The 25,808-nt window shown below is 40.9% G+C and overlaps 1 protein-coding gene across 13 annotated transcripts in view; it reads left to right on the top strand.

The window, feature by feature from the left end:
* Positions 1-25,808, top strand: part of MAP7 (microtubule associated protein 7) — a 193,305-nt gene that overhangs the window by 111,222 nt on the left and 56,275 nt on the right. For all 13 annotated transcript variants that reach the window (XM_089777272.1, XM_089777269.1, XM_089777271.1 and 10 more), the window contains 2 exons: positions 4,913-5,014; positions 12,473-12,550. In XM_089777272.1, coding sequence (XP_089633398.1) covers positions 4,913-5,014; positions 12,473-12,550 — 180 coding nt within the window. The remainder of the gene's footprint in view (positions 1-4,912; positions 5,015-12,472; positions 12,551-25,808) is intronic.

Here is a 25,808-nt window from a genome sequence, read left to right as displayed (position 1 = left end):
GCATTTCAAAGAGGCAGCGCTAGTAGAACCCAGGATCAGCTCTCCGGCGCTGCCCCTTTGAAACACTGTGGCGGCATTTCAAAGGGACAGCACTGCACAGAGGCCGGGGGCAGCTGGGATCTCCAGCTGATCCCAGGCCATGGCGGTGTTTCAAAGAGACAGCACTGCATGGCTGATCCCAGGCTGCCCCAGTGCTGCCCCTTTGAAACATGGAGTTTCAAAGGGGCAGTGCAACACGGAGTCCGGGGTCAGCTGGAGTTGTCTTATTGTTTAACAGCGCAATTAATTGCAATTCAGTTTTTAATCACTTGACAGCCCTAATAAATTCCCATCCAATGGGACATTTAAATAACAAGATATTGAATTCTCAGAACAGCTTTTACAATGGAAATGTTCACAGGTCCTGACCTCCACTGTACTGCTTTTTACAAGAGTATCTTGTTGTGAACATGGCCAGCCCTAGCTGGGTGCTACCAGGATGACTTCCCTTCACTTTTGGGAATTTCTGCACTACAGTTTGGGTGCATGCTTCTCTGGACAGATAGACAGAAGTGCACTAGCTCACTAAAAATACTATGGATGTTGCGAGGTGGGTTGTATCCACCTGAGTATGGACTCAGGAAGTTAGGCAGATCTGTACTTGTGGCCGTACATGCCACAGCATCCTTACTACTGCATTTTGCGGGCTAGTGCATGTCTGTCTACTGGGAGACATACCCCCAAGTGTAGACAATATGTTTAGTGGCTCCACAGTCCATCATCATTTCAGCTGGTCCAAAATGCCAATTATTTGTGGTAAGACTTTTTTTTTAATTCCAAACTGTCTGTCTCAATTTCTTTCCAGAAAGCAAAATAATGTTTGTTTGTCAGAAAATCAGGAAATCTTCAGGCTTTTGAAACTTACATTTTTTTGTTGGAAAATTTTCAGTTTCTACACATTGGACTTCTGACAGAAAAAAAATAGATGCTGTATAGAACTGTAGTCATGCTCCTTTCTATTTTACCCACCCTAAACTATGACTGAGGAAATAAAGTGCTTCTTTCAGGCTGCAGAATCAGTAAAAAGCTTAATAGCAAAGCTTTATTGTTAATCATTCCAGATAGTGCTTCAATGATTATATTTCTTCCTGAGGAGAGTACATAAAGTCTTCAAGCAAACAATACTAAGAAATCCCTTGGGGCCTCCTGAAAGTTTTTTAATTATGTTTTCAATACCATTTCTCAGATTAGGTGGGACTTAAAAGCTTCACTTAGCAAAGTGAACCTAATGGAGCAATACCTGTCAGTGTTGGAAGCTTAAAGCAATCAAATTTCTCCAGCTCTCATTTCTAATGAGATTTTTGGTTAAACAATTTAGATTTTTAAAAGTTGTATCATAACCAATATTAATCTCCCTTTTCCTTTGAGTCAGAATTTCCAGTGGTTCAAACAAATAATTCTAAAAACCCTTCCACAGAGTCTGACCATTGTTCTAATTTTCCCAGTTTGTTTGGCTTTAGGAAACTACATTCATTCAGGCAGTAGAAGAGTATTTCACAGAGGCAGAGCATCAGCTTAGAAAGAGACATGAAATGTGACAGACCACCTTTGCTTTTGTAATCCACATACCTTGGTTAGGTCTGCCCTACAAAGAAAAGTCGGAAAAAGATACACAAATCGTGAACCACAATTTGCATATTTTTTTCTGCTTTTTTTTTTTGAAAGAGGCTTTTCCGAAATTTGGCCCGTCTACACGGGGCCAAATTTCAGAAAAATCTCTGCTTTCGACACATCAGAAAAGTCAGTTGGGGCCTCACAAGTGAGATGCAAAAAAAACCCAACCCTTTCAAATCCCCCAAACCTCACTAATGTGGCCCCAACTGTGTTGGTGGGGGCAGTGGACAGGGTGCTGCGGCAGGGTATTCGTGGGGGAGAGGAATCTGGCCAGAAGGAGGAGACAGAGACAGCTGGGGCCAAAACCTGGGGATCCTGGGTCTCAGGAAGCACGTGGGCTGCTCTTCCCCTCCCCTAAACAGCTGGTGCGCTTCCTTAAATGCCCGGTCTGTCGCTCCTCCAGGGACTTCCTTCCCCCCTGCTGCCTGCCTGCGCAGGGTGGGTGTGGGGATAGGAGTCCCAGCACTACATGCCAGCTCCAACTTCTCAGGAAGTGCACACTTTTCCTTTGCTCCCACGTGCTTCCTGAGAATTTGGAGCTGGCATGCAGTCCCAGGATTCCTACTTCCTCCCCCCTCCTCCCCTGTGTAGGCAGGCAGCAAGGGGAAAAGTCCATGGTGGTGCGACAGACCTGGCATTTCAGGAAGCATGCCAGCTGTTTAGGGGAATGGAAGAGCAGCCTGCTCTAACCCAGTCTCCCTCCCTTTCCCCAGAGCCAGGCATCCGCCACCCGTTCTACCCCAATTTCCCTCTCCTCCCCATCCCCAGAGCCAGGCACCCTCCCCCCAACCCAATCCCACTCCCCCCTGCTCTAACTTAATTCTGGGGTCCTGGAGCCACCGCTGCTGTTACAGCCACGTTTCTTCCTCCAGACGCTGGGGCACTTGTGCTGAGTGGCTGGCTTTGAGCATGAGCTGGCCGGGACGCAGTGTGCAACCCAATTCCCCTCCCCTCCCTGCTGTAACCCAATCCCCCTCCCCCCCAACCTTATGCTTGGGTCCTGTAGCCAGAGCTGCTGCACCGTGCCCCCTCCCCACTCAATCCCCCTCCCCTCCAGAGCCAGGCATCTCCGCTCTCCTCTCCTCCCCCAACCTTCTGCCCAGGTCCTGGAGCCTCTGGCAAAGCCTCTGCCTACACTCAGCTGCTAGCATGTACAGGCTGGGATGCTGTGTGTGACCCGACCTGCATGTGCAGGATATGACGCAGTGCGCTGGGGGCCGTGAGTGGAACGGCGCAGGCCATGAGCACACTTGCGGCTCACAGCGGCATGGCATGGCCGTGAGAGCTGCTGACCTGAGCGGTTCCAGGTTCTGTCCTGGTTCTGTCAAAAAATTGCAGCTCCTGAGTCTCGGGTTGGCACCTCTGCTGTAGACGTTCCTACACTAAGCTCTAGAGTGTCTAGGTTCAAATCTGCCTGGTGGCGGTTACACTTTCACCAAATATAACCAGAACAAGATTACAATTTTGGTTTATGCCTAAGGTTAAATACATTTGAAAGTGAAGCTTTCCATTTTTTCTTAGTAGGCAAAGGTAGTTTGTAGAGCCGTGAAGTATCTCTTTCTGGAACCACAAAGGACCGAGTCAGTTGAAATCAATGAGAAACTTTCCATTGACTTCAGCTCTAAATTGTCATCTGAACCTTCAGCAGAGGTTTATGGTATGATTGCATAATACACAGTCTTCGAAGTCTCTACTCTTGGGAACCAAAGTGCCCCATGCCGGCAGCTCCTCCCAGCCATGCCACTGTACTGCCCATAACCCTACACCCCAGCAGGGCTGCACAACCTGAGACAGCAGATGTGACTGGGGACAGTACAGCTGCATGGCCAGGAGCAGCTGCCAGCATGGGGTGCTGGCTCCTGGGAGTTGCAGCACTATGGTCTTCTCCTTTAGCTGCTGTAGTTCCTCTCAGTAGAGGCCTGTGGTTACTGATTTCTGTCTGCACAGGGCTCTATGTGTTTGACTCTTAGCAATATAAATTCCCCTTTACTTCCGTGTCCACAGTGTGCAATAGGTGATACAGAAATTGGAGTTAGAGCTGGGCAAAACTTTTCAGACAAAATTTTTGTCAATAATAAATGCCGGTTCAATTGACCCAAAACTGTATGCAAAGTTAATCCAATAATTTCAGCTGGAGAAATGGTTTTCAGGGCCAGCTTCAGAAAACTGTGTTTTTAGAACAGATGTATATGTTTGTGTCCCCTCCCCCACCATAACATTTAGCCCAATAATTAGGGTACTTACCTGGGTGTAGGAGACCCAGGTTTGAATCCTTACACTATAGCAGAGACTTGAACTCAAATCTGTCCCCTTGTACCTGAGCATCCTAATGGCCAGTATGTAGGCTGTTCTGAGATGGGGGTTCTCTGAATTCTTGTGCTGAATCGCTTCCACTTATACAAATATAGAACAAGTCATTGGGTCAAAGGGAGAGTGAGAGTGACTCTATAGCCTGGCGATTAAGGAACTCAGCTGGGAGGTAGGATTTAAATTCCTCCTCGGAAACAAGCAGGGAGGAGATACTCCCTCTTGTCCGATGCTGATTAGACTTTTTCCAATTCACTGGCATATTTTGAACATTTTTTGGAACTGAACCAAATGTTTGCTCTGATTTTCCTGTGGGATTTTGCTGTGGGAACTGAAAAATCAGTTATTTGCCCACTTCTGTTTGGAGTGTTTGTGCTACTCCTAAATTACTGGGCAGCCTTATCCAGTTGTTGCTTCTGGGTTTTTTCTCTTATTAGCCTGGATTAAGAGCCCATTCCAACTTCACCTGAAAGAAATGGACCAGAAGCAGGCATTTGAAGGCTGAGTTTTGGGATATGCAGCTGGTTTTGGAAGCAGTGGTCTCATTTGGTGGTCGGGGTAGTGACTCACTGTGGATTTTTAGCATCATTAAGAGGAAAGAAGAAAAGGGAGAAAATGAGTCTTTAGTAATAAAACACAGAATAGACAGTTCAGAGACAGTATTAAAGAGAGCACTGGAGAGGGGGAATTTTGTTATACATCTTTTCTCAACCTGAATGGGGAATTGTATAGCTTGGTTAATCATGCATAGGTTTGATGTTTTCTGGGGAAATTTGGAAAGACCATTTGTCTGCACCAAATGTTATGGATATTTTTTTAAATAATAGGGATGCCCAGAGTTGCTTATTAAATGCTACATAGCAGGAATAACTTACAGCGTAATAAACAGAGAATGTAGCCCATCTCTTTTCTCATAGCACGATTAATTCATCTCTTTTCCTCTTCTTTTTAGCACCAGAAGACTCTAAAGTACAAGACAAGAAAGCTACTTCATCCAGCCACCCCACTTCAGCTTCTTCGGGGCACAGCCCCATCAACTCCACTGCTAAAGCAGGTACACCATTGCACATCTCTCTCCACCATTGCTTGTTTGTCTAGATGACAGAAAAGCTGTTACTTCTGTAGGATCTTTTAAAAAGTTTTGGGCTCTTATATTTCTGCTGCTGCTACTTCAGTTGAAAATCATTATGAATGATTATTCCTGTTCAACTGTGTTGATGGTGCACAAAGAAGCAAAAAAACCAAAAAAAAAGCCTGGTTCATCTTAGTTTATGAAAAGTGAAGAAAGTCATCTCTCTAGCTGTGCTTACATCAGAAGAAGCATATGATCTTAGCAGGCTAGCATATGACAATGTCCCCTCTAATCTTTTCTATCCATGTGCAGATTTTTTCAATCCATGTGTGGAATAAATGTTATATGTGCACCACAAAGGGAAACACAAAACCTAGCTGCCCATGCTCTGCTAATATGCTGGGCAGCATTTGAATCTCTTCTGAGCAGTCGCACAAGTGCACAGCTTACAGAGAACACTGACGTGGTGTAATTTCACACCCTCACTTGCTATACATTTAATAGTTGTGTAGGCAAGCCTTTAGTTTAAATATGGAAGGAGTCATGTTTCAGTACATGAGGCACACCTTAAAGCCAGCAAGGGACTATCTACACTAGTAAAATTAGTACCTATGTTTCAGAATGGTGCCCCTTTCCCTCCTGCTAAGACAAGTGTAGACAGGGCTCATAACAGTGCCAGAGTCTAGTCATAAGCAATCGCTCACACTGGTTGTAAATGAGTGAAGTTCCTGCTGTACTCCAAACAAAACTCAACACTCCTAACACTTGGTTCCAGGGGGCAGTTGGGCAATGGGAAGATGAGAGTCAGGTTCTGAGCTTCTAGGCTTCATGCATGTTGGTGCTTAAAAGGAATAGCTGAAACCTACACCACTACAATAAAGTCCCTGGAGGATTGTACATAGCAGCACTTCACTGCCCCGCAGATGCTCCCTCCCTGTTCTTATACCAAGCCATAAAGACTTGACTGCTATACAAAGAACAACCAGACGTGCAGAATGAGTCACAGCTTTGTGTTACCAGGCCCACTGAAGGGGGCGGAGGGGCGGGGTTGGGGGAAGGAGAGGCAAGGGGACAACTGCCCCAGGACCTGACAGTTCTAAAGATCCTGAGACTCCCAACCGGTGCCATTGCTACTGCAGCAGCGGTGGCGCCTGGAGCTCAAGATTCTTTACATCTCTACTGAAGCACCACATGGCGTGTTCCAGGAGGCTCTAAGCATGGGAGGGTGGGGAAGGAAGGGGAAGAGATGAGTGACATAGTACAGGCACTGAGGGCTGGCATTTACATTTTTTATTTTAAGGCTGAATTTACTGTATATTTTGGCTGTTTTGCAGAACTGTTGAGCATCATAAAACAGCTTCAGTGTCGTGGCCAGTTAACTAGAGTTATAGTAGTTTTGCATTAGTGAAAGAGTGCAAACCAGTTAGTTTACTAGTGAAATCTGGCCCTTCACTTGCAATTGCTTTATTGATTTTAGCTAATTCGGCTTGACAAAGCCCTAGGTTGATTTAAGTGGGATTGGTCCTGAGTTGGGGAGGGGGCTGAACTTGATGACCTCCTGAGGTCTCTTCCAGATCTATGATTCTTTGAGTTATTTTCACCACTGTTATGAAAACATACTCAAATCATTTTCATTACATGGTTGTAAATAATGCCCAAGTCCCATCCTCAACAAAGTGTTTACTCTGTGAATGGTTGGGGTGGCAACGGTAAAGGTGTTTTTAAGTTATTATTTTTGTAAAAAATATGCAGGCACACTTACTAAATAATCTTCGAGGATGTGAAACTTGGCTGTCACAGCTGAAAGGAACTAGGTCTATTTTAATAAAACAATGTTCTCTATAAAAGGCTTAAAGCTGATGCGAGAATGACTGTGCAAGGAATAGGGAGAGAGAATAAATGTAGATGAGAGGGAAGGCTTTCCCTTTGAATAGCACTGGTGACCAATACACAGTCCTCCTTTCCCGTGGGCCCTCACACATATACCAGCTTTCCCCATCCTGTCCATTTCCTCATTCTTTCACCCTTACCTCCCTCACTATGTGCCTCAGATCTCCCAGTGCCAGAAAACAGTACCACACAAGTCAAGGGGGGAAGAGAAGTGGTTGTGAGTGAGGAGAGGTTGTGGATTTTGAGGGAGATGGGCATGAAAAAAGATGTATTATCTATGATGTAATAATGGCCCCAGTTAAGAGTGGCCTGAGATTTTGAAACTGGCCCATAGTCTATGAAGTAATCTTAATAATTAGATGTAATAATCAGTAACGCAGCATAATTATAGACAACGTTCCTTCTGATCTTTTTGGATTGTTTCCATCCATTTGTGAAATATTTTTTTATGTACACCAAGGCATTTGAGAATGTGCACCATGAGCAGAAACACAAACCTAGTGGTGGATGCGCTGCTACTCAGGTGGGCAGCATTTGAATCTCTGAGTGGCCGCTCAAGTGCACAGTCTACAGGGCACACTGATTATAATGAAATTTCTTCAAATGTAACCTATACAGAAAATTTCAATTAATATTAATTGTATATGGAAAGTTAGAAGAGTATTATTTACAGCTAAAATAATTGGAGACAAAAAAGGTTGGCACTGAGAACTAAGTTTCTTAAGGGATCCATTTTAATTATAACTCCTGAAATAATTTTGTAGATCTACCTGTATACTCTCAGAAAATTATTTCATTTTGTACTCAGAGTTGAAGCAGTTTTACTTTTGTGGTGAGTTCACTGTATTTTCATGCACTGCATATGAGTTGCATCCATGCTGTAAGTTTTAAATGAAACTTTGGCTAGGGAGTCCTGACTAGCACCTTTCTTATAATCTCAGAGCACCCTGGTCAGGCAGGTAAAATACTGTGCATTTGCATATTCTGCCCTGAAACTCTTTTCATCTCCCTAATGTAACGAAACAAGCAGCTGAGCATAATGAACACAAAGACATCTCCGCAAGACCATTCAGCAGTTTCCACATCAATGCCTGATCCTGCAATCTGTTTGAGTACTTGCAAGAAGCAGCACACCCTCAATTTCCATTTAGGTCAGTGAGAGCTGAGGCAACTTTGTAGCAGAGGCCTTTAGCAACACAACTTCCATTTTTCTGTGCGAGAATCCAGAGTTTGTGACCATGATGAATAAGATTAAGGCAGAATTAATCTCACTCTAACCATACAGACTAGCATTTTTACAGTCCTCTGGGACCCAGACATGAGTGACAGTGTCTAAATGTGTAAAGAGACAAGAGAGAAAGCAGTGCCCTGTGGAACCTTTCTACCTAACCATTATTTTAAAATTATGTACTCGGAGTGTCAATTGGTCAGTGGGAACCAGAATGCTGTTGTTGGAAATTAGGCATGAGGCCAAACAATCATAGAATCATAGAATATTAGGACTGGAAGGAACCTTGAGAGGTCATCGAGTCCAGCCCCCTGCCCTCATGGCAGGACCAAATACTGTCTAGACCATCTCTGATAGACATTTATCTAACCTACTCTTAAATATCTCCAGAGATGGGGATTCCACAACCTCCCTGGGCAATTTATTCCACTGTTTGACTACCCTGACGGTTTTTCCTAATGTCCAACTTAAACCGCCCTTGCTGCAGTTTAAGCCCATTGCTTCTTGTTCTATCCTCAGAGGCCAAGATGAACAAGTTTTCTCCCTTCTCCTTATGACACCCTTTTAGATACCTGAAGACGGCTATCATGTCCCCCCTCAGTCTTCTCTTTTCTAAACTAAACAAACACAATTCTTTCAGCCTTCCTTCATAGGACATGTTCTCTAGACCTTTAATCATTCTTGTTGCTCTTCTCTGGACCCTCTCCAATTTCTCCACATCTTTCTTGAAATGCGGTGCCCAGAACTGGACACAATATTTCAACTGAGGCCTAACCAGCGCAGAGTAGAGCAGAAGAATGACTTCTCGTGTCTTGCTCACAATACACCTGTTAATGCATCCCAGAATCATGTTTGCTTTTTTTGCAACAGCATCACACTGCTGACTCATATTCAGCTTGTGGTCCACTATAACCCCTAGATCCCTTTCTGCCGTACTCCTTCCTAGACAGTTGCTTCCCATTCTGTATGTGTGAAACTGATTGTTCCTTCCTAAGTGGAGCACTTTGCATTTGTCTTTATTAAACTTCATCCTATTTACCTCAGACCATTTCTCCAATTTGTCCAGATCATTTTGAATTATGATCCTATCCTCCAGAGCAGTCGCAACCCCTCCCAGCTTGGTATCATCTGCAAACTTAATAAGCATACTTTCTATGCCAATATCTAAATCGTTGATGAAGATATTGAACAGAGCTGGTCCCAAAACAGAACCCTGTAGAACCCCACTAGTTATACCTTTCCAGCAGGATTGTGAACCATTAATAACTACTCTCTGAGTACGGTTATCCAGCCAGTTATGCACCCACCTTATAGTAGCCCCATCTAAGTTGTATTTGCCTAGTTTATTGATAAGAATATCATGCGAGACCGTATCAAATGCCTTACTAAAGTCTAGGTATACCACATCCACCACAATGAAGGATTGATTTCCAGACCTAGAAAAGGCATATAATTAACATAGTAGAATTTTCTCCATTACCCCTATTTATTCCATCCATTAGCAGAGCAAAGGCAGATGTGATATTTAGTGTGTCACTCATCTCTGAGCTCTTGTATCCAGTGTTGTACCAAAATTTACTTCCTCTTACACATACCCAAAAGTACAATGAAGGACAACCTGTAATCGAGCGCAGGCACACTTCTGTGAAGTTGGGACGTACTGCTGAATTCCACAAGGCTTTTCTAGCATATCTGCAAGATAGCAAGAGCAACTGAATGTCTTTAAACTGAATGGCAGAGAACACTTTTTTAAAACAAATTCCAGCCTCTGCCCATTATTAGGCAATTTCTGGAAGAAACTTTCTCAGTTCAACTTTTCTTATCAACTTTGTTCCTTTCGGAGGACTCTCTCTCCTACGTAAACATCTGATAGAAGGTAGAATAGAAAGATGGAGGGAAAAGTGCATTCTGAAAGAAGCAGCATGTACTCTAGATGATCCTGATGTCCCTGATAGCTTACCATCAAGTTGACAGAATGCTCCTTGGGGAAATTTCATATTTATTACACAGTGACCCAAATGCCTACTGCCTACTCGAGTTAGAGATCCATAAACAGATCCTCTGTGGGCCAGTCACAAGAATTGTGGGGCTTGTTTGCATTTTGGAAGGGAGTGCTGTGTCAACCCCTAGCTGCCTGTTTATGCTTAAAAAGATTGGACAAGAGCCACCATTTTTCTTAAATCAATCCAAATTCTGATCTCTACAATGTATGGGACCCAGAATCAAGGCTGGCATAAAACAGCACAACTATATAGCCGTTAGCAGTTTAGGCCAATATACAGTAATTAAGAATCTGGCATGGTGGGTTTGGTTAAAAAAATGACTTGTATCCTTGTTCATGACTTTTCACTGAATTTTAGTAACATTAGCTTAATTTTAAGCATATAGCCTAGTTAATAAATTTCTTTCATTCTACCAACATTGAATGTGGTTTTCCACTGTTGTTCTAATCTTACATTGGTGTAACTCACTGAATTAGGACTCTAATCTCTGACTACTAATAATATTGGTAATACATCTTCAGATCATTGTTCACTGATAACATTTTTAAAATAATTAAATTTAAGCTAGTCAGCAGCTACTTTATTCATCCAAGATGGCTAGGATCTGTCATTCTAGTGCACCACCATCAATTCAGATGATTATATTTAAATTATTTATTTGCTGTAACTCAAATAGCCATCATAAATCATTTATAAAATATCTCCGCCTCACCTCAGTATTTGTTTTTCCACAAATATGTTAGTTTTTCCTCAAATTGATTCTGTGAAAATGTTATTTTCTATTGGAGCATGGCTTTGGATATTTTAAAACAAGATTTTCAAAGTTAGGTGCAGCCACATGAAGACCTTAGCATGCGCCTGATATTGTTAGGTCAATTAGGCACATGTGTACTCACATTTCATAACTGCATGTAAAAATTGAGTGCCATTTTTGCTTTGCTTGAAAATTGATGCAGCTGTGATTCTGAAAGCACAGTAGAGTCTAATAGTTACCTTGCTTACATTATTATTTAGGTTCCAACTGCATTGAAAGGATGCTAGTCTCTTTTCATTCTGAAGACACAGCCCTAGCTCCATTCTTTATTTTAATATGAAAATTATAAAAACTGGAGTCTAATTCTTCCCAGTATCAAAAGAACAGTGACTTTTGATTATACCCCAAAATTGTTTTTGTCATCCTGCTTTTCTGTTGTTTTTAGTGTACTTTTCAATACTTTGAGGAGTGTCAAATTAACAACTCTGAAGATTGCACACATTTATTTAAAGAACACATAAATAGCTAGTGGCAAAGCAAGTTTTTTCACATCTCTCCTGACAAAGTAACTCAACCTAGCTTCAGAGAGAAATTTCTAGGATGAATTAATAGTTCAGTTTTCATGCCTGTTCAATCCCTGGTTAAACTGCTGAGTATGACACTAAGACTGCCAGTTACTGTCCATTCTGATAATTTTGGTGGCATGAATACTTGCCCTCCAGGAATTGGACAGGAGTTAACAACTCTTTTCATATGTGCCACCAAATAGGGAACTGCTGTTAATTATTTTTGACACTACATCGCATTTGATGCAGTCCCCAAGAGATGCACAGATATTGTAAGTGTGTTCCACAGTCCTGTTACAATAACTTTCAAGGTCTACCTGAAATTAATAAAATTGTCTTATTTTTGTTGAGATATTGCACCATATTGTTTACATATGTTACACAAGATCCTACACTGTTCTAAAATGCCTGTGTACTTAAAGTAAAAAAAAAACCTGTTACCACATGTAGGAGACTCAATGTCATGTTAACATAACTGTTACAGATCTCATTACAGCCCAGTGAAAGCCATTACTATGTCAGATCTAACTTGTTGTTTCATGTACATGTCAGCAGTCCTAAAAAAATAGCTATTACCATTTCATGGTCAATGTACTATGTAGTAAGATACTCTGTGGCTATACATCAAGTAGGGGCTTCAGAATAACATGCAGTATCTTATTGTAAATTATAATGCAACGTCATTGAGAGACTACCAGATTTAGCCAAAAAAAAAATCAAAATATATGATGATTTTTCTAACACAGAACAGATAGGCCTCTATGGGAGGTGTTGATTCTGGAAAGCACTTTCAGGGAGCATTTATGTTGGTTCTTTTCACCTTGGCATAATTAGAATGTGTTCACAATTATTTAACCAAGGCTATCGATTTCAGGAGACTCTGGATTTCATGTGTTTGAGACTACCATTATAGCTAGTGGTTGCTATTCTAGTAAACTTGCATTTTCTAAAAACATTCTTTTTTTCTGATTGTTTTTGTTTGTTTGTTTCTTGTTGCAGATCATCCACCTGTACTAAAAGTTGATGACAGACAACGGCTTGCTAGGGTACGGAGAGAAGAATTGGAAAAGCAGATAGGTGAGACATAATGTTATTTAGCAGTTATAATTTTCAGGATTATAATTTTTGGGTAGAAGTACATTATGCTATCCTTAGCAGCATAAGGGAAAACCATTAATTAAATATACAATATTATCCATTTAGACATCTCATTACTTCCCGAGGGTAGGTCTTGTGTTAATGCATACTCTGGTATTTGCCATTGTTGATCCTATTACATGTGTCTTAATACTCTATATAGTATTGAACTAAATCAGCCAAATTCTGCTCTTATTTACATCAGTATAAATGAAAATAGTTCCACTGATTGCTTCTGTTGAGGTTCTTCAGATTTAGAGCAGAAGTTTTCTAATATTTTTAACAGAATCCTGTGATGTACATAAAATACAATGGTAAAATACGATGTCAGTGTACAGATTGAATTTTAGTTACAAGTATTTTTTGTTTTTTTACTTGATCAGATTCAGTTTTCTACTTAGTATATTGATTGCATCTGTTTGTGACATTAAAGTAATAATTTGTGCATCTGTGGTACCTCCTAACCACACTAACCTTGGCATAAATAGTCATCTGGATAATTGACAAGCAGCTATTTTTAAACCTGTTGTAGGATAGCAAAACGAATTGCAGGTTATTATCTTGGTAATTATTACTTTCTAATAAATTTTGCTGTTTTTTTTTTTTTAAATCATCATTTCCGTTAGGACAAAATCAAAATGGAGCTTAAGTGATGCACACAGACTTTGAACTGGATAGGGATGTTAAAATGTGTTTAGTTAAATTATTGTGTAAACTGCTGAAAATGTTAGCAGCTACATGGTTACATGCATGGGGCAGAAGGCTCATGCCTGCCTCCCTGCTCTACTGACTGTATCAGCAGCAGCAGCACAAAGGAGCAGGGGGCAGGCAGCTCTGTGGGAGCCAGCTTCAAAAACTGACTCCCTGCATGCACCAGCTCCTGGCTTCCTTCCTCCTCCTGCACTGCTGTCTCTGATACAGAAGCAGCACCATAGAGCGGGGATGGGAGGAGGGGCCTGTGTGTACCCATGCATGTTAACCGAAGAGCCAAGGCTCATTGGTTAACCATGTGCATTGTTACACTTTTACATTCCTAGTGCTGGGGTGAATTGCACATATTGCATATTAGCCCAAATTTGGCTCACATTTAGAACACTAATCTAGATGGTGTTACTCCATGTTTACACTGATGTAAATAAGAGCTGAATTTAGCCCATTCATGTATCATAAAGGTGAAGATGTTAACAAAGATCTGTATGACTAATAACAGGTGCATGTATTGATCCATTTTTCAAGCAGTCTGTTGTCAGTGTCCTCAATAGATAATTGTTTGTTTCTTCATTTCATGTATTTTTATGTTCAACGAATCTGAGTGATATCTGAGAAATCTAAAAGTTTAGGAAAAAATCAGAATAACTATTTTAGATCTAGGCAAAAACAGCAAAATGTTTTTCTATTTCATTCTAGAGAATTTTACACTCCAGAAAATTTCAAGAAATTGCTTATCTTTCTCATATACACATAGAAAAAAAAGTGAGAAGCCAGTTCACCTGAAAGATTGTCATGAGTTCTTGAATGACAGCATGTTCATTTGCTGGGGAATTTTGGTGTAATGTCTGAAATTTTAGGACTATGGTAGTTGCAAATCAGGGTATATAAATAAACTGTCACACACTATTGTCTGAGGTCTCAACTGAAAGTACAAGAACCAGAAGGCTATCAACTATTCTTCCATTGCATTGCTTCCTGCAGCCTGTGCAGTAGATGACCTGCAGTATGTGTGCTTTTTTTGGAAATTGCATGTGTGTAGTCTGGTGCACTGCTAACCTCTGACATGCTTCCTCTCTTGTAAAACAAACAAACAAAAAAATCCTGAGCAGCACCCATAGTTCCCATTACCTTCAGAGATGCTCACAACTGGGCCTAACAAATGAAATTCCAAATAAAATCAAGAGGCAATAAAATCTCAGCTTGGTGTTAAACAAGAGGACTGCTGGGAACTATGCTGGAATGTAGGCCAGGCAGGAAACACAAAAAAGCCCTTCATAGCAAATGCTGGTTTACAGCAATGTCATTAAACTGGCCGAGTTTAGTCAAGAAAGTGTACACACAAGTGCGCACAGACTGCCTCTTCCGCATTAGCACGAATAGTATAAGAGGGGTAGCCGTGTTAGTCTGAATCTGCAAGAACAGTGAGAAGTCCTGTGGCACCTTATAGACTAACAGATTTATTGGAGCATAAGCTTTCGTGGGCAAAAACCCACTTCGTCAGATGAATGTAGTGGAAATTCCAGAGGCAAGTATAAATATACAGGCATAAGAAAAGAGTTCCAATCAAGAGTAAAGCTAGAGTAGCAGGAATAGTAGCCACATTGTAAGGTTATATCTCCACTTAGAGCTGGCTTTGTGATTCCCAGTTCAAGGAGATGTACCCTCCCTAGCTCTCACTGAACTAGTGCTCTAAAAACAGAATGTAGCTGTGGTAGCTAATTCAGCAGAGGAGAGGGGCTAGCTACCCTGGCCATGTACCCCGTGTCTCAGACAAACACACAGTTCTGGCAGCTAGCCTCTTCCCTGACTGCCGCTGCACCCTGTTTTTAGCCTGCTGGCTCCATCAGTGCTAGTGTATTCTCTTCAGCTGGAATCAACTTAGCAAAAAATGTAGACATGCCCTGTGACGCAAGGTTTCGTCTCCAAGCAGTACCCTACCGTTAATGTAAGCATTGCTGAATGTGACCTGTGTGCTCTACCCAGACAGTCCCACAACTGGAGTAAATACATCCACTACCTCCAGGCTGCTGCCATAGGATGTCATGACATTGGTGATGACAATGAAACCATAAAAGACAAAAGGAACCATAGCTACCATAGCAGCATCTGAAGCAGCAGTTTGATAGTTCTTCTCTGCCTTTTGATCACAGAAGGTGTTTTTCCTGATAGCGTTAGGACCCAGTGGATCACCTTAACCTGCTGCCTTCTGTACACTAGCTTTGGATTTCTTTCTCTTGATCCTCTCTTTGATGGAAAGACTTCCTAGAATCATCCGTATTCAGGAGAACTTACACATCAAGAGTTTGGCAATAGTCCCGCCTTCTCTGGGACAAATGTCACCCCATTATTAGAAATCTCTAATTACTGTGTCTTCATTGTTGATTACATTTGATAAATTAAACTGAAATTACTCTGCACCCACTCTTGAAAGTCTGCGGGCAGAACCATAAGGTTGGTAGGTGGCCAGAATACAGGATTTGGGGGTGTGCCCATGGGGCCTGGCTCCCTAGCTCCTGCTGACAATAAGTGTTTCTATTGGAAAACTATGTTTTTCTTTTGTGAATCTAGAACCACCATTTCTGCTCTTGTTGGCTTTCTCTGTTTTGTGAGCTCTGCCCTTGGTGCCACAGACAGAGCATGAGAATGCTGATCATCTTCTGTGTACAATTGAATATTTCCTTCCTAAAATGGCGCACACAATCAGAATAAGCCATATTTTAAGTTTAAAGAGTTGTGTGGAAATGTGTCCATTTAGCTGCTCAAAGTGGTTCTAGATTCCCAAAAGAAAAACATAGTTTTCCAATAGAAACACTGCTCATTTGGATGCAATGACCTTGACTTTTTGCTTAGTAAGAGGAATGGAAAACATAATTCTATAATCCTTTCACAATTTAATTAGAGTAACTCTCCTTCATTTAAACTAGTAAGCTTAATTACAATGGTTCATTTTGCCCAGTAAGCCGAACTTCAGTACCAGGCAGACTGGTTGAAATTCTCTCTCAACAACTGCTTCTGTATTATAATGATCAACTAATATTAACGTGAGGCTTAATTAGAATCTCAAATGCTGGGAAAGAAAACACTTTTATCAGTACAAAAGAGAATCTGTACTGAGAATCATGAAACCTAGGGGAAGGTGGAACGCATACTGGTCCAGATCATCAGGTGACAGTCTCTTTTTTTTCTCCCCTTACTCCCCTGATAATCTTCGGAATGGTCATTCCAGCAAATCAAAGTGGACAGGCCCAAAAGAAGCACCACCAAATATGCTCAGTCCATTCCTCCCACTCCTAACCTTTTCTTCTCTTGTGTGTTTTTCTCTCTTGTCTCTTGTAATAATCTTGGCATGTTGCTTGTAACAGTAGTAAGTACAGATTTTTCAGAAAAGTATGTCATTTTTCAAGTTTCAAGCCTTCTAAGAGACATCAAAATACTGTATATTTGCTGGATTATGTAAGATTTGACTTTGAGATGGAAGTGTCTTCTACAGTAGCAAAAGCGGCGAGGAGTCCTGTGGCACCTTATAGACGAAGTGGGTCTTTGCCACGAAAGCTTATGCTCCAACACTTCAGTTAGTCTATAAGGTGCCACAGGACTCCTCGCCGCTTTTGCAGATTCAGACTAACACAGCTACCCCTCTGATACTCTTCTACACTAGTTATATGCTGGAGATTTTAATTCCACCTGAATTTTCAAAGCCCAATATTATCTTTCATGTAAGGCGGACAGAATGGGACTTTTAGCAGCAGTGCCATTTAGTAAGCAGCCATCAAGGCTCACAGCGAAAGTGACATACAGCGCGCTCTACCTCTTTTTATAGCCAGCAATTTTTCAGCACAGTGAGAGAATAAGCTTGAGAGTGTGTGTGTGTCTATGTGTAAATATACAAAATTACTACATGTTGGACCTCTCTAGTCTGGCATTCTCTGGTCTAGCGACATCTGAGGTCCGACATGATTTTAGTTAGCCACATGTCCCCTTATCGTGGAGTTAGCCAGTTTTCCCAAGGTCCCATAAAGTTTGTTCACAGCCACTAGTTGTGGCTCTCAATGTTCTGTGCTGCTGTTTAGCTCTAATTTACCTTTGAATGTCTTCTAACAGCCCAGTAAGCAGTGGAAGTGTTGGTAATTCTCTGGTTCAACACCAGTCAGGACCCAAGGGCACCAGACTAGAGAGGTTCAACCTGTATAGCTTACTCTGGTTAACTAGTATATTTCAGTTCTGTGGGAGAGTCAACTGGGTTCTGCCTGCCTTGTGTCATGGACAGGATTGCTAAATTACAGGTGCATGGCCAAATTCTGCCCTCATTCACACTTTGGTGACTGTATTTACTGCTGCATGGAAAACAATGGGATTTGCCAAAATGTAACAGAGGGTAAAATTATTAATTTGTAGAGGCTGCACACACCAGACAGAAAACAGACTAATTCTCAGATCCCAGATCTAGTTTGCAGTTGTAACAGTTGAACATCCCATCTTTTAAACTTGCAAGATGAGCAAAATTCATTTGAAAATCATCAAATCACAACGATTACAAAAGCCCAACCATGATGTCATTTTTTTATATACATGCAATTTTCAGAACAGGACTGCGCTTTCATCACCTACATTATGTGATACTGGGCTGAACGTGATTTTTGAAACTGAACAAAGCATGCATTTTCATCAGTTTAATTCTAGATATCTATCAGAAAGATTTGTAACATCTCCTACTCTTACTCATAGACTGGTCATCAGATTGTGTGTGCGCCTGGGTGAGTGGATGGGGACAAAAGACACTCAGAGATTGATGTGTGTTTTCCATAGCAGTGTTTGTCATCCAGGAGATGTCCATCTCTGCAATTTATTTGCTTGGGGTCAGGGATATTAACCCTTCCTCCTTTTATCCAGAATTTTTTCCAGAACAGAGCACAAGCAGGTGTTTTCCTATGCTGTTTCTGTACTCTGGTTTCCCAGCTGCTGAAAAATGAACATCTGTTCCTGAAATGACATTTTAAATTGCTGTGTGCTGAGGAATGTTTCTTTTTGAGTGTGACATACTACAATGCTTTTTTGATGTGGCATTTTATGAACTGTTGTGGCATTGCTTCATTCCCAAATGGAGAGCTCAGCAAACTCCAATAATGCAGGAGTGTATTGTGCATTCTTTCATGAAACATTGTTTTGAGTTTACAACTGGAAGAGGCATTATGTTTTCAGTGGTGTATTTATCCATCGATATTATGATTTAGGAGCTGCCTGTTGAACCACAGTCTATGAATGTTAATACTAGTGTGTAATATTACAACAAAGCAGTAACTTCTGTGCTGACACACAGACTGCATTTCTCAATGCAAACCTAGAAGAGCCGTCACTTGTATCCTATGAACCTGAGGAAAGAGATGTCTAACTTCTCTCCTATTGGAAAATCAAATCACATAATCTTTTATAGAACATGTTTAACTTTTACTGCAAACTGGAATTGGGATTTTATTAATGCCGTGGTATTATGCTCCACTGCATTACTGAGGCTGAAGAAAGACAAACTTTTTTTCCTAGGGCTAAAAGTTCACATTCATTTTTGAAAGTGTAAATTCACGTCAATGGTCTAGCTTTCAATGCTTTTTAGAGTGGAATTCAGAACTTTCTACCACAAGGTACATCGTTTCTTAGTTTTAGTAAGCCAAGGAACATTATTAGAAGTTTGTGTGTGATTTTATCAATTGCCTTTATATTTTAGCAATTTGAACTTTAATCCATCTCCTAATGAGAACTAATCTAATTTGTTCACTCTTCTCTATTAAGATCAAGTTGAAGTATCAGTTTAGTATCTTAAATATTTTTTATAATAGGATAATAGTCTGCCCTCCGGTGGATTTGATTCTCTAATCTAATAAGTCTTTTCTATATCTGAGTCTCGAGCATTTTGGGTAGTTCTGTACTATACCCTATTGTGACAGCCTATAGTCTTCTTTGAGGCATAGTGTCTAGCTCTCTCTGTGCTACTGAAATCAGTGTGAAAGTTTAACTGTTCTTTAGGTATCAAACATTGCCACTTTCTGGTTAATAATGGTGTTATTTTATGTACTATGTACTATGAAGTGTTGCCAGACCTGTGTTTTATCTTACTAAACCACCTTATAAGAAGAAAATCCTATTTGACCTTTGGAGCAGGGTTTTTGTCATCTTACTCTTTGTAAAACATCCAACATATGTATCTGTCTTCCTGCTGCTCCTTGATGGTCAAAGCCTGGTATCTCTTTGGAATGGATCCATCTGCTCGCACAGTACTGAGTTCCATGAGAGTTCTGCATGTGACACACATGTATGAGAGCGCCTTTCATAGTTTAGATTGCGGGGTTCTAGCAGGGAAAAATATGAAACAAAATATCCAACATTCCAGGCTAATTGAAAGAAAGAAAATTACAAGTGAAATGGCAGCCACCGTTTTTGAAAAATGATTAAAAGCATGAATGCTTTAGGATGTTTTGCATGTGACTTGGTACATTGGGTCACTTTGCATTTTGGCCATACTGTCAATTTTAGATTGGTATTCTCTCTTCCTTTAGAGAGGTATAAAATGTCGATGATACAGTTCCTTTATCCTCTCTCCCTTGTTCCTACAATCATTTTGGCAGGCTTTATCGCCTGTCACTTGTAGACTGTGTATAGCCTTTAAAGCTTTCATTTGGTCTGATCTGTGACAGAGACACATTGGTCTGGGTCTGCATCAGCAATGTCTGACAAACTCACTACATCTAATACCATTGTCATGGTATTTATCCATAAATAGTGTCTTGCAAGGTATCAAATGAAAGCAGTGGTCACAATGGTCATTGATATCATTGTAAAATGTATGTTCTCGTGATATTGTGTGTCTATAGTGAAAACACACTCTGAAGGTCTCTGTTAAGGTATCAATCACCACCAGCAGAGGCAGGCTTTCTCTCAGACCAAGAGTGTTCATCCATGGAGCTAACTGACGTACATCAAAGTATTGTATTGTTTCACAATAGGCTCCTATTGCCAGTCCCTGAGCTAAATACAGGTTTAACAGGAAGAGGAGAACAGTAGAGGTAAAAGAGCTTTGTTTGGGAGTGCTGTTCAAAGGGTTATTGGACTATAAGCCTGTCATCCTGCACTAGAGGAAGTAATCAGGTTATTTTCATGAAAACAGGATTCCAAGTTGGCTTACCTGGAAATACTGAAGGCAGTGGTTCTGAACCTTTTCAAGCATATGGAGTCCTTTTCAATCGATTAAAATTTCATGGACCTCATGCCTCAAGGAGAAAATAAAAAAAAGATGATAAAAGTAAGGAAAGAAAAAGAAAAGTAAGGATCATGCCCACCGTGTTGGGCCTGATCCTTATTTTTAAACTTTCCACAGCCCCCCTTGCAGTAGGACCACAGGTTGGGAACCACTGCTGACAGGTGAGAAACTGCTGTGGACAAGGAATTTAGCCTGCTTTGGCCTCGAAGAAACAGGTCACGCTTTTGTTTTATATGTAATCATTGTTGTTTCCATTCTGCTGACTCCGTATCTCTTAGATCCTCATCTTTGAGAACGAATCTATTTCATTATAACTCTATTTTCATGCTGTGATGTTTTAAAAGACTTGACCCTGAGATGTACGTGTGTGTGTGTGTGTGTGTGTGTGTGTGAGTGAGTCGGGGCTGGGCACTACAGGGGGATTCGTCAGAGGAGCTTGGAAACTGGGGTACATTATTCATTAATCTGCAAGGCAAACTGAAGGCAGGTATAAACCAGAGGAGGTAGCCAACAGGCTAGTATCAGGGAGCTGACACCCATTTTATCACGGGGAAGAGTGAGTGTCTCTCTTTCTCTCTCTCTCTCTCTCTCTCTCTCTCTCTCTCTCTCTCTCTCTCTCACTGAGCCAGGGGGGTAACATGATGAGTTACAGATTTGGGCACCCCAACAAAGTGTTACATGATATAAAATTTGCCCTCAAATTTGACAGTTGGTTTTACATAAAATAATTTTCTTCAACCCAAACTTTGCTATATTGAGCATATAGAAATGAAATGGACTATAAACAAATGTGACAAGGTGAGGGAGATATATTTTATTGGACCAACTTTTGTTGGTGAGAGACAAGCTTTTGAGTTTATGAAGAGCTTTTTAAAGTCTCCCACCAACACAAGATGATCCATTAAAAGATCTTTCCTCCCCCACCTTGTCTCTCTAATACCTTGAGCCCAACATGGTTATAACAGTGCATATAAACAAAAATGAAATTGAATATCGTCATCCAAACTCAAAGTGAATAATAATCTCAGGTGTACTATAGAACAAGTAAAGAGCGTTCTATAAAATGATTGCAATTTTTCAGTTTTCCTTTAATATTTCTTTTTAGTCAAGGACAAATAGAGCACTACCTCCCTCTATATTTTGATTGCACTAATCTTTGGTTAATACTAATCCTGGTTTATCACCGCTACTTCCATTCTAACCACGTGGACTCTCTTCTGGCCCCATCAGCAAAAAAATAGCATAATTTTTATTTTATTTGACTTAATTGTGCAATTAAATGATATACGAGTGAAACATTTATATGTATGTTTCTAGAGTGTGTCTAAGTTTCAAATCAGTTGGTGCCATTAAACCTGGACGCTGTACTGCTAACAGCTCATAAATGTATTGCAGTATTTATTGCATTTCCCGTTCTTAATGTGGGGAATACCAGAAATGCTGTCGGCAAGGTAAATATTGTGTTGCCATAACAATAATATGTTAATAATGTCCATTGTCATATAGCTATATGGATAAGGTTTTTTGATCTGAAGAGCAATGGTGATTACTCTTTTGGTACAATAAAAAGGGAGATTTAATAATTGAACAGACCTGATATTTGGAGCCCTGCACAGATATAAATTTTATATTCACGTTCAGATATGTATCTGCAAAAATGAAATGCGTATATCTGCATTCACATCCACAGATGCGAATTCCCATGGATATATAAAGTGAATATCTGTGGATCTGCAGGGCTTTGCTGGTATTCTTTCAATAAACCTGTAAAAAGTTAAACCCTCCTCCAACCTTCATCCCCCTCGCATTACTTATGACTTATGCCCTTTACTGGTGCAACTGAGCGAGAGCACAGTGCCATCTTAGCATTTCCCCTAACCATGGGATTGCCCCAGCACTAGACCAGCCTCTGTTGTAATTAAAAGCCCCCTGAAGACTAGTCTTATCCATGCCAGCTATCAGCAGCCTCCATGCTCTGGCCATGACCTCTGTGCCAGAGACTGGAATGAGAATTTGGTGTAGGATCCCCACCAGCTGATGCACCAAAGGATTCTGCTACCTAGGGGGCAGAATATTGTCAAGAAAGAGTGTCTTTTTATTTTGTATTCGTACAGCACCTTGCACAATAGGAAGGTGGGTGCAAGATGTTGCAAGAACTGGACCATAATTCTTTCTAAGGCAAATTGCAACAAGGCTTATGCCTTGAAAAACATGCCGTATGCACCCACTAACCAGCCTCTTGTTAATAACATACTACTTAAAAATTGGTTCCATTTGGGAATTCCCCTCTACATGCCCTGCTTCACTGAAACAGCTAAATGTTCTCCAACATTGCCAAAATCAGGAGAAATCAGGAGCTTCACTGAAACTAGGGATCAATGATACTGGAGAATGATTCATTCTGGGAGATGGTCAGAAGAGTAGAAAGTGCCAGGAGGATTTCCGAGGGGAGAAAATAATTAGTAAATGAATTTTAGTGGGGATCATTCAGTAGATGAATTGACATTAATTCGGCTATAACTACAACTTTGAAGTTTTTCTTTCAATCAGCCAGCCAGCCATTTTCCAGTGATGCATTTTATTGCTGATATAATAAGAAAGTGATTAGTGTCTAGGCAACAAAGAATGCGGATTTTGACAGCAGAGCTAAGGTGCAATTCTGTGAAGAAAAGGCTTTTGCTGATGTCAACCAGGTAGTGTCAGAAATGACAGATGACAAGAAAAATGCTAGAGAATCTCCACTCAAATAATCTGCTCATCCAAAATTGCCACCATACCAGAAAATATTAGAGAAGTTGGCTTGCCTCTGCATTGGTGGCAAAACAAGAGTCAAACACGTCTGGTGGGAAGCAGAAGGCTCCCATCTTTTTATGCCAAAGCCAAGGAAAAGAAGCAAAGAGTAAGAGGGTGATGAGGACCTGAGAACCTCAGAGAACTGTGGAGGCTGTTGGGATTTTTGTTTTTGTTTGTTTTGGGTTTTTTCCCTCAGCTGCTTCCTTCCTACAGATTATAGTTAACAGGGAGCACTGAGCCCTCTCACACAACCCTAGCCTGTATATCCTTATGGAGTATATGCATACTCTGTTCTCTGTGGGAATCTTTCCAAACAGCAGGTGAGCAAAACATTAAGAGAAATCAACAATGTACAATTAAAAAAACAGGCAGGTGGCTCAGGAGTAAGTTAACCTCACCCACATGAAAATAGTTCACTTTGGCAGAACTGACTTGTTTCAGACTGACAGTAGTCCTGAAAGACCAACATGTTGACTAACATAGTTTTTTTCATATCATTATGCTGTAACTTCAGAACAAATGTCAGTTTCTGGGATTTGTCATTTTACATCACAGCTTTAATGCTATGTCCACATAATTGTTGTATTTGATGTCATTTTAGCTGGGCTGTGAGGGGTGAGATACTCTAACAAATTTAAATATACTAAAAAGTCAACTAGTTAAGCTACAAAACATCCTTATGAATCCTGTAAAAGGCAGATGAAAACATTAATGACATTGTTCTCCTGAGACTATGATAACCAAGGTGATTGTATATGCCAAGTTAATGTTTGTCGTTATTGTAAAAGGGAAGGGCATGGTGGAAGAATAATGATTCAATTGTGTTCCCTTGTGTAGTATAGTCTAGTTATACTGGTTTGCATATAGGTAATATCTATTAATAACTTGCTCAACCTTTGAGACATGCTCTAATGCTCTTTCCTTGCAGCCTTATACTGTATTATATGACTTGATCACTCTAATGTATCCCTGAGTTTGGCATAGTCTTTAATGCAGGTTTGTTTGTTCCTCTCCCCTCATCTTCTGCCCCCTTTCCTCCAATTAAACATAAAGTATCCCTTGGCTATTTTTCAACATTGAGCATTGTTTGATGAATCAGGATCATAAAATTTTCTTTGAAGGTGTCCTGCAGATTTGTGATGTGATCCCAAATCACAAGTCTTTTAATGTAAATTATAATCGATGTGTAAATCGCTCTAATTCTTACATTGGCGTGCAAACTCTGCACTTTTATATGGGATACTATGGAAAGAGGTCTATAAGAATCCTTGTATGACATTTGAATTGAGTTTTGTCATGTTCATAATTTTTTCATCTCTTGAAATTTGAATGTGTATCTCTAGAATGGTATTTTTCATATATTTAATTTTAGCTGAGCTACAGAAAATTTAGCTTAGTGTTCTTGTAAAAAAATTCCTTACGCATCCAGGAAGGAGTGAAAGCAGTTGAGATAGTTATCCTGGTGCTAATGAGAGTTAATTTAGGAACAATTACTGCTAAAGAATTGATGAGTTTATTTAGAAGTAGGAATAGATTGAGCCCGTTATGGAAAAAAGTGTGGGTATATGCAAATATGGGGATAATTGTTTTCTAAGAATAATTTAACATAAATTACAAAAACCTAGCACTTACACCCACCATTGAGAAGGTAACTAGGCTCTCAAGGCTAATATACTGTCAGCCAACTTCCTTATAAAATGAAGAAGCTATTTGTTTTCTGGGGATTTGGGGTTTCTGTGGTTAGTGGAAAGAGGTGGCTTTTTAGTTGTTGGTTTAAAAGGTTGTTTTTGTCCACTTCAGTTGTAATCTTCCTTATTTTATTCTGAACTCTCGTTTTTATGTGCCCTCAAAACCTACCCACACGACCTGTGACCCAGAGGAGACCAAACTCACTGACTCTTTGAGCTGGATATGATAATCTTCAGAAGTTCAAGAGCAGGGATGTGCCTGCCAGGGCTTGGGACTTCAGCCCTGTTATGAGGGGGGTCTTGGAGCTTCAGCCTCGTGGGGCATACCTGCAGGGATAGTGGCCTTAGTCCTGTGGAGAGGAAGGTCTCAGGTCTTCAGCCCAAGGTGATGTGTGCGCCGGGGCTTGAGGCTTCAGCCATGTGAGGAAAGGTGTCTGGGGCTTTATCCTCACTCCTGCTGAAGCTCTAAGCACTGACATGTGACACTATGAGGCCAGCATAGGGTGCCACTGGGCCCCTTCCCTGCACTGCAGCTGCTGAAGCCAGGAAGCTGGGAGCTGCTGCTGTGAGAAGAGGTAGCAGCAAAGAGCAAAGGGCTGCAGGGAGAGCCACTACTTTTGCTGTAGCCTCTCCCCTCCATGAGCCACACTTGAAGTGTAAAACAGCCACATGCTATTCGCAAGCCACAGTTTGGACTCCCCTGCTGTAATCCATTGCTACTATGTAAGTTACTGTTGTCTGGCAGTTTTTCAACCTT

This window comes from Pelodiscus sinensis, chromosome 3, assembly GCF_052426305.1.
Source record: "Pelodiscus sinensis isolate ZL-2025 chromosome 3, ASM5242630v1, whole genome shotgun sequence".
Taxonomy (NCBI): Eukaryota; Metazoa; Chordata; order Testudines; family Trionychidae; genus Pelodiscus; species Pelodiscus sinensis.
Note: the sequence above shows the minus strand (reverse complement) of the source record. Positions and strands in the feature narration are given on the sequence as shown.